Here is a 10,263-nt window from a genome sequence, read left to right as displayed (position 1 = left end):
AAAAAATGATTAAAAAAATGATTTTCTAATATATCTCCTACATATAAAAATCATTGAAATATTAATTATAAAAATATTACCATATGATAAATATTAATTATGTCTAATATTTATAACATTTAATTATGATAACATTTCTCATAATTAATACTTCAATTAATATTTCTTATATGCGTTTTAAAACACATATTAGAAAATCCCAACAAAAAAATATCATGGAATTGGTTTTGTATTATTTTAAAAGAAATTAAATATTTCTTAACTTTTTTTTGTTTATCCCCATACACATGTAAAATAGTGATATGTGTCATATTTTGATAAAATTAATAAAATTTTAAGACACCTGTCATTATTTCGTATGGATAAGATGATAAGTAAGAACAAAAATAAAAACATATTTAATTTCTCTTATTTTAATGGTTAATGATTTATAAAGATAATATAGTTTAGTTTGTGCAAATGACTATCACCTCATCTGGTAAGAGGCATCCAGGTTTTTCCCCTTAGGGGGTTTTCTCCTGGGAGGTTATGACAACCCGAAAGTTTTGGATCAAGCAAAGTCTAGATTGTAGTCATGTACAAGTGAATTCATAGATGTAACTTTATTGCAATAAAACATTTGAAAGCCATATGGGCATTTATTATATATATATATATATATATATATATATATATATATATATATATATATATATATATATATATATATATATATATATATAGAAGTCTTGAGGAACCATGTTGTAATTAGTATTGACAAGTCAACAAGAAAGTGCACACTAAATAAGTTATTTTAGGATTTATAGAAAAATACCCCACTAAAGCCGAAAACACTTTGTGGGGACAAGTTAGAACCGCAAACTCCTTCCATGGGGGACCTCAAGACCGAAATCATCCTCAAAACCAACCACCTTGGCTGAAAACTACATTAGTGGATCATTGTTGGCCGAAAACCTCAAATTAGAGCATGTAACAAGGGATTTCGGTCTAGCCTAGACCGAAATCACCTTCTTTATGGCCACAAACTAAGTGTGGATCATCATAGGGTGCTTACAGTAGAATAGGTTTTGACTTTTTGATGTGATAACTTAACCCTTTCTAATAAAATCCCAATAACCCACACATTATCCACCAAATACCAATACTTTAACCTCCAGGCTTCCAAAGTAACATCCTACATATAATCCATTAAACCATATCACATTTTCATCCTTTTATTCACGACAGGAAGCCTCACTTTTCATTTATCAACATCTTTCATTCTCTTTAGCGCTTTTATCTTCATACTCCACAAGAATTCCTCTCAAGAACAAGTTTGGTTCTTTCTAAAGACCATCACCATCTAAGTGGTCATTGGAATTTTGGTAAGCAATTTCGTGAACCCCTAGTGATTATACACATTATTATGCTAATTTCATCCTATTTACACACATTATTGTGTGTTGATATCCTTAGGGTATCATAATCTCCAAGAAGTCCATCAAACACATATTGGTGTTTTAGGCTCGAAATCTCTTCACAACACTTCAAGTTACACACAAAAATCCACTTAATGTGAGTTCATACCCCCATATTTTCAAGCTCTTTCCATGTTTTTTTTTTTTTTTTTTAGGGGGGGGGGATACAAGTAATACTTTGTTTATCCCAAAAATAATTACATGTCTACATCCTTATGTTAAAGATAAAATTTTATTTGCGCAAGTTATGGTTTATACTAGTTTTGGTATAAATATTTGTGATATACATATTATTAAAACAAACATAATCTATGTTACAAAATCATAAGAAAATTTATGGTTGTAAAACTACATGGTTCTTGGAAAGTTTTACTAAAAGTTAGCCTTTCTAGCAAAAATGGTTACACTACAGTCATTTACAAATTTGGTGAGTTACAACCCAAAAACATTACGTTTTCAATTTCATATTTTGATATTAGATAAGAATACACATACACATTTATATAAAGGATTATATGAAGATTTTTAAACAAAACAAGTTAAACTATAAACAGTATATTTTGACAGCTACACAACCATACGATCATTCTCAAAGGATACATATAATTACTCAAAAGTATAATATTTAGAAAAAGGGATTCATACTTCGCGTAAATCTGTTAATGCTCTTGTGAGACGTTCCTTCACCGTACCTACCTAGCGTACACCTTAAATCTGTTAATGCTCTTGTGAGTCGTTCCTTCACCGTTGTGTATAGATCTATACGGGATTGACAACCCCACACTTCAGCTATTCGCTACAGTTAGACCAGCAAGTCTAGGGTGACAAATGTCTTACCAGCTCCAACGCCTGAAGAACGTCGTTCATGCATATTAGTCATATTAGCATGGTTATAAGAACTCACATAGGGATTAGCGAAATTACTTGGTTTAAGGGAAGCTTATACTTCGTTAGTTTTATAAAAAGAAATAAAATTGTATACTATTTTCAGACAATATTCACTTACATCTTGGTCTTAGGGTTTAAGACTACAGTTCACCTTTAAGAAAATTTTGGATTTCTGGAAAAATACATTATTACTTTACAAAGAAAAGATATACGGGAATTACATACAATTATAGTTCATATTAAAGAAAATATCAGATTTTCTGGAAACATACATTATTACTTTACAAGGATAAGATACAAAGGAATTACATACAATTACAGTTCATATTAAAGAAAATATCAGATTTTCTGGAAAGATACATTATTACTTTACAAGGAAAAGATACAAATGAATTACTTACAATTACAGTTCATATTAAAGAAAATATCGGATTTTCTGGAAATACACAAAACCATTTTTTTGCGAAACAGTTACAAACCCTTGTCATACAAAATGTTTATGAACTCACCAACTTAATTGTTGACACTTTTCAAAATCACTTGTATTCTCAGGAAACAAGTAGACGGGTACTCAACCCTACTTGAGGGTCGGCGTCTTCGTCTCATGTTTTTCTACTTTTCAGTTATTTGTACTCAACGTTTGAACAAACAGAGTTTTGTAAACAATGTAATACTTTGAAATCTCAATGTATGAATATTTGTGTTGCTATGTTTCATCTATATTCAACGGTTATGATATTGTACATGATGTACACTCCATCTGCCCCCAGACGTGACCGTCGTTCTGGTTTGGGGGTTTCATAGAGGTGGTGGGTTCGAGCCTTGCTCGGATCATAGTGGTGAAAAATAGGGGGTGGAAAGGGAGGCGATTTCGGGCAACCCACTTTATGGACTCGAGTCTAACGTTCCCTTGTACGCCAACATATATTAACTTCGTCGGTTCAAAAAAAATATAGTTTAGTTTGTGTATATATTTAGTCATTTATATTTTTTACGTAATTAAACTTGTTTATTATGTTCAAAAAATATCATTCATTATGACTGGTTGGTATAGGTTTAGCCGGTTTTCAGAATCCATAGCTTCGATGAGTCCCTGATCGTCTTCTCCATTAACATGGTTTTTCTAGCTACCCTATTCTTCGTCCAATTTTATAAAAAGAAATCTAATAGTTTCACACATACACACATGTAAGACTATTAGGCTTGACAATCGGGTTAGGTTCGAGTTAGTGAGTCACGAATTGACGGGTTGTCGGGTTAGAAAATATAAACTCAACACAATCCATATAATATATGGATTGATGGGTCATAGGTTGGAAACCTCAACCTAGGGGTGGCAATCCCAACCTGAACCAATCAACCCAACCCAATAAATAGCAGGTTGCATAAAGATTTTAAACTCATTTAACTATGGTTCAACCCGTCCAACCCATTTAATTTAATGGGTTGGGTTAGGGTTTAAATTCCTAACCCATTTACAACCCACTAACCCATTTAAAATTTTAAAATATTTTTAAATTTATATTTATTTATTATTATTATTTAGTTGATCATTATATTTTGATTATTTAGTATGTAACACTTGAACTGGGTATGTTTCCTTTTAGCCCTTTTTATTTAAATATTGCAATTTGGTCATCGGGGTTAGTATGCGGGGTGTACCATTGCGTACGTTTAGTGTACTAGCTGAGAAGCTAGTACACGGGGCGTACCACATGGTACGCTTAGCATACTAAAGGGGAAGGTTTGATCGTGGAGTCGAGCCTCGTACGTTGGGCGTACGAGGGTTTAATGAAACCCTAATTTTAGGGTAGTGTACCTTATATAAACTCCTTAAGTCCCTAGGGCTAGCCTCTTTACCAGCCTCCATACCTCCTAATACCTAAATTTCAACCCTTATCCATTATTTTGTGTTTTTGAGCTCTTGAGAAGAAAGTTGGTGCTTATTTGCTCATTTTGAAGGGATTAAAGAAGGTTGAATGTAACATCCCGACTTCCAGGTATATGATTTATTTCTTGAAAGAGAAAATCCCCTTAGAACTTGTCGAGTTGATGGCCTTAACTCGACGAGTAGCAAGCTCTTGGTTCACGGACCTTTTGGGGCCAACTCGACGAGTTGGTGTGTGGATGAGAAACCCTAAATTTCAGGGTGTGCACCCTACATAACCTCCTTAAGTCTTTGAGGCTAATCTCTTATCATCCTCCCAAACCCAAACATCGACCATGTAAGCCCTAATCTTCATTTCTTCTCATATTATGAGTTAGTGTGGCATTTTGGAGCAAAGAAGGAGAACATTGTGTGACAGAAGCAAGGATCTAGCAAGCAAAGTCTTTGGTTTCCATCTTGGCACTCTTGTGGACTGTTGTGAGTAATCAAGATCCGATTTTTATCTTTATGTGTAGCTAGATCTTAAGTTTTTGCCATTTTCCCTCTTTATTCTTGGTTGTTGCATGCATGGGCTTCATAAAGGTTGCAACTTTATGAATCTCCCGGACAAGATGGCCTCATAGTGGGTTGGATCTGGGTTTTTGTCAAGCTTTGATGCTATGCATGGATTTTAGGGCATATTTTCCCTTTTTGGCCCATTTTGGCTTCTAGACATGCATTGGACATGCATGTCTATAAAGCATCAATCTTTGGGACGTTTTTTAGGTGAGAAACTCTTCTGGGAAGGATGGGTTCTAGATCTCTAGGGATTTGGGCTTAATGGTTAAGCCTTTGTGTAACTCATGGTTCCTGGTATGTATTCAAACTTATAACTTATTCATTTTTATAAAGCAACTCAATGAGTTGGAATCTCCAGACTCGTCAAGTAGAGATGAATTGGACTGCGGGTTTTGGAAACCTACTTGACGAGTTGGGAGGCCTCAACTCGGTGAGTAGGCTAGTTGTAACATCCCCATTTTCACGGCCAGAAAAGACTGATTTTTTTTTGTTTATGCTTTATAAAAATCAGAGTACCTTTTGTAATAAAAATGTTGTACAATTTGTTCCCAGTAAAACATGATAAATACGTTATCAAGGCAGTTTCGAAGAAAAGTATTTTTATTCATTTTAAAGCATTTGGGATGTCATCGTCAATACAGAAACATAAGCATAAACAAAACTTACATTCATTATCACTAGTGATTTATATCTCCTTAATCTCTCAGTGTAATGTGACTTCATATCAACACATGTGATATAAATAAACTAAGTGGGTCAGGTTGGGAAACCTGGTGAGTACATAGGGTTTTCAACCCACAATAATATAATTATTATGCTTAATCTTCAAACAATTAATCAACCCAATTACCCATCCCCGTTATCTTCTTTACTCTTAAGGATCTACCCTAGAATCATCTATTCATCGTTCATTTATTCCTAAGGATCGTCCTAAGGAATTGGCACGAAGTCCATCGTTACCAAGAATTATAGATCACAACTGGTGAACACGTAGTCCACAACATTTGGTAAACACTTAGTTCAAAAATAACAAGTGAACACACTTAGTTTAAAAATACCTAATGAACACACTCAGTTCAAAATACCTAGTGAACATACTCAGTTCAAAAATACCTAGTGAACACACTTAGTTCAAAAATATCTAGTGAACACACTCAGTTCAAAAATATATAGTGAACACACTCAGTTCAAAAGTACCTAGTGAACACACTTAGTTCAAAAATACCTAATGAGCACCTAGTTTAAAAACACCTACAGGTTACGATCTTGCTAACGTTCCATTGGATTGTCTAGTATAGTCTGTGGTCATCAACTATACTCCACCAGATAACTGGATCACTGTCAACATTGATGTTTTTCATCCTGTTATCACACAACAATTATTTCATCTACCCATGTTTTACCCAACACATTTTGTAGATATAAAATACATATACATTTTAAATCATTTAAAACATGTATAAATATAACACCCAGAATCAGAAAGACCAAGAAAGGAAAGGAAAACCCTAACTCAAAGGGGTCAACTCGTCGAGTCCATAGGTGAACTCGACGAGTCGGAGCGGGTTCCGTGTCGTGATTTAAGTGATCGACTCGATGAAAAAAACATTGACTCAATGCTAGTCACAAACCAGATAAATGGTTCATTTGACATGAAGGAAGCATACAACATAAGTTCATGTGTTCCTATATTTCCTCACTTCTTAAAGTGTGTTGGTTGTATTACTAACACGTGTAAGTCCTGAGAAATTAGTCGTATGATGTTCTAAGAAAACAAGGACAGAGAAGTAGAATGCTCTCATATTGTCCAAAAGAGTGGTGTGTACGACTCTTTAAAGGTATTAAGATTCTTGAATACACTACATCTATGGGACAATATGCAAGATCAATCAAGATGACTTCAATGTGATCACCAATTGTGGAATTAAGATGAATATTATCGCATGAGATATAGTAAAATGTCTGTTGGTTCACAAAAGCAACCATAGCATTAGCATACAACATTGATTATATTACACCTATTGGTGAGTTGCATGTAAATGAATAGTGTGGAATGTTAATTTTAACAGGCAAATACAAAGACATGGTCATGAGAAAACTAGTTACATATTTATATAAAACTTATGTCAAATCGAGCATTATATTGCTTCAAACATAGAAAGCACAATATTACCAAAATGACTATGCATATATCAGTTGTTTACTAAAGATAGAACTACAACATAATACTTCTACTAAAATGACTCATTGATAAAGACATTAGTAACCTTGCACCATTAACGTGTATAGGAACAGCTGCTTTTGGTCAGTGACCATTGGTGACGTCAGGCACTGCACATAATGATACGTGCATTAAAAAAATTAAGATTTAGAGATAAAATATCTAAATGTTTTTGAGATTAAAGCACTGCACTAGGTTATAAATTTGAAATAATAATTAATGGTATATATACACATACCTTTACAAATAATCAGCACCTTTGTTTGAGTAAAATAAAAACATGGAAGTACACGTGGATCATTTCCAGTCTGCCCATTTAACAGATTCTGTAGATACCTTCCTGTTTGGACCAGAACTTGTTGGAGAATCATGCCATATCATCTCCATCTACCATAAACAAACAACATTTCCATAATTACTCCAAATTTGAGAAAAACTTTTTTTTCTTCTTGTTTGTTTTCAGTTTTTGAGGGGTATTTTTGGGAAATCAGTTTGAGAACAAAGTAACATACCTCGCCAATGATGACTGTATCACCTTCCTTCACACCACGTTTAATTAAAGTCTTGTTAACACGACATGCTTCTAGAACATGCTGGAACCTTCTATCGGAATCCATGTATCTATTATACAACAAGTAAAAAGTTTTAATAAGAATAAAACTAAAAGTACAACTATGTAACAGAAAGAAATGAAAGTAGCCCTTCTAAAACAACATATTATAAGAACTTTTGGGATTGAAGATCTTATTTTAATATTTTATTTAGGAGAGAGAAAAAACTTACTTCCAATTTGTCATTTGAACAAATCGCTGCAATCCTGCACCTTCAATACGCCATGTATCTGAAGCACTATCATGAGAAATTTCAAATTCATCAATGGGAGCAGTTCGCTGCTTCTTCACCATTTCAGCCACGTGGCTGAATTCTACAGGATCTCTCCAAACTGCATTAGACACCACTTGCTAAGTAAATTGGATAATAATAAATATAACATTATTTTTGAACATGTTCATTTTCATTTTGTGTTTTAACATTATAAAGTCCATATAAAACAGAAAAACATGTGGCTAATAAACTCAGCTTACTTTCATCTTTTGAATCTTCAATTCCTTGTCTTACAAGCTCATAAGCAGCATTAATCAATTCTCGAGTCCCTTCTCTGTTGATTGCACTAATGCAAAAAGGTTCAATACCAATTGAAAGAAGCTTCTCTTTGAATGATTCCCACTTTTCAAAAGCTTCCGGAAGATCCATTTTGTTGTATGCAACTATAAAAGGTTTTTCAGCAAGTTCTGGACTGAACATTTCTATCTCAAGTCTAACTGCATCAAATTCATAGTCTGGTTGTGGAGATGACCCATCAACAATGTGTACCTAAGCCTCCATTTCCATCACACAACTATTAGTTCACAGTAAGGGTATTTTGGTCTTTTAGCAAAAATGTTGGATCGATGCGAAATGAAATATTAAATATACCAGAGCTGAACATCTTTCGGTATGTCTAAGAAACTCATGGCCTAAACCAAAGCCTCTGTGGGCCCCTTCTAGTAAACCTGGAAGATCTGCTACAACAATGGAAGCATCATAATCAAATGAAACCACACCCAAATTAGGAAGAAGAGTGGTAAAGGGGTAATTTGCAATGTTTGGTTGTGCAGCACTAATAACACTTAAAAAGGTGCTTTTTCCTGCATTTGGAGCACCCACTATTCCTATATCAGCAACCAATTTTAGCTCCAATTCCAACCACCTGTAAAAAAACAGCATTACAGATGATTAAAAGTTGTGGGTTATGGAAATTGAGTGAATGATTTACAAAAGTTATGGAGAACTTACATTTCAGGGCCTTCTTCACCATTTTCTGCAATTCTAGGCACTTTATTGGCTCCTGATTTGAAGGAAGCATTTCCTCTTCCACCTCTTCCACCAGGCAACAATAAAGCCCTGTCCCCTGGATGTAACAGCTCTAACAAGAAATCTCCGGGAGCTCCATCTTTTCCGGCGGCTCTGACCACCGTTCCAGGTGGTACCTTCACAACGACATCTTCTCCTTTTGCTCCATTCATCTTGCTCCCCTGTCCGTGACTCCCTCTTTCGGCCCTAAAATGAATGCTATTCCTAAAGGGTAACAGAGAATTCATAGAGCTAACGACTTCCATGTAGACGTTGCCTCCTCGTCCGCCGTCACCACCGGATGGCCCACCGAAAGGCACGAATTTCTCACGGCGGAACGCCACCACGCCGTTACCTCCGTCTCCTGACCTTACGTAGATTTTCGCCCTGTCGAAACATCTCATCACTGCAGGCACTCCTTTCTCCTTCTCTCTCTCATCTTCTTCTTCTCCTTCACCTTCTCCTTCGTCTTCTTCCCCTTTGTATTCAAATCCTGATTCATCTTCCCCTTTGTTTTCAAATATTAATTCGTCTTCCTCAAACTCGTCTCCGTCAATTTCATCATCGGAACTTACCTCATATAACTCAAATTTCCCATAATCAAACCCTGAATCCTCTTCATCGCTAACTATTTCTGCATTATCCTCTGTCTTATCTTTACTACCGGAGGAAGGCTTCTTTTGTTTTTGCATCGATGCTGCCAAATCGGACAGTTTGATCTCTGCAAAGGAATCGGAGAAGTCATCGTCTCTGGGAGGTAGGCGAGTGTAGGTGGTGGCTTGGCCGCCTGAGAGGGAGAAAATAGACTGTGGACGAGGGGTAGTAATGCTGTTGAACTTTTCGGGATTAGGTTTTTTGGGGGCAAGCTGTTTACGAGGTTTGTTGGAGCGAGCTTGGGCATGAGCAGAAAGGAAGCATAAGGATAAGGAAGAGACAGACGCCATTTTCTGGGTCTCAATCGATGTTTTGAGCATAAAAGCACTAGCATTCAGACTTCAGCACAACCGGAACAAGTCAGACACTTCATTTCGAAAGCGGATCAAATACATAACCCGAACCGGTATTTAGACCCAAATCCGAACCGGTACTTGCCTTGGTACCCCGTTATTCGGTAGTACCCAGTTAGTTTGCTGAGTTTTTCTTTCCCGAAGATACCGAACCCAAACCGGAAATTAATACTATACCTTAACACAAATTATTATACAAAATCTTCAAAAATAAATAAATAAATCGGCCCCAACATATTCTTGTACCGAATTGGTACCCCATAAACCGTAAAAGCCTTAAAAAAATCGTTCTTCGATAAAAATTGGTGCCCCTTCATACCTTCATGGATGAAACTCGAGTAAGTTTATGTG

The 10,263-nt window shown here is 35.4% G+C and overlaps 1 protein-coding gene across 1 annotated transcript; it reads right to left on the bottom strand.

The window, feature by feature from the left end:
• Nucleotides 1–6,881: 6,881 nt before the first annotated feature.
• Nucleotides 6,882–9,894, bottom strand: LOC111897542 (GTP-binding protein OBGC, chloroplastic). The gene is made up of 7 exons (XM_023893490.2): nucleotides 8,849–9,894; nucleotides 8,489–8,762; nucleotides 8,098–8,386; nucleotides 7,796–7,955; nucleotides 7,525–7,633; nucleotides 7,251–7,399; nucleotides 6,882–7,122 (listed from the first exon to the last, which is right to left on the bottom strand). Exons 1-6 carry the CDS (start codon nucleotides 9,877–9,879, stop codon nucleotides 7,310–7,312), a joined length of 1,953 nt encoding a protein of 650 aa, XP_023749258.1. The 5' UTR covers nucleotides 9,880–9,894; the 3' UTR covers nucleotides 6,882–7,122; nucleotides 7,251–7,309.
• Between the last annotated feature and the right edge of the window lie 369 nt (nucleotides 9,895–10,263).

The sequence above is a fragment of the Lactuca sativa genome, chromosome 5, assembly GCF_002870075.4.
Source record: "Lactuca sativa cultivar Salinas chromosome 5, Lsat_Salinas_v11, whole genome shotgun sequence".
NCBI classification, from domain to species: domain Eukaryota; kingdom Viridiplantae; phylum Streptophyta; class Magnoliopsida; order Asterales; family Asteraceae; genus Lactuca; species Lactuca sativa.
This window is presented reverse-complemented; position numbering and strand designations above follow the sequence as displayed.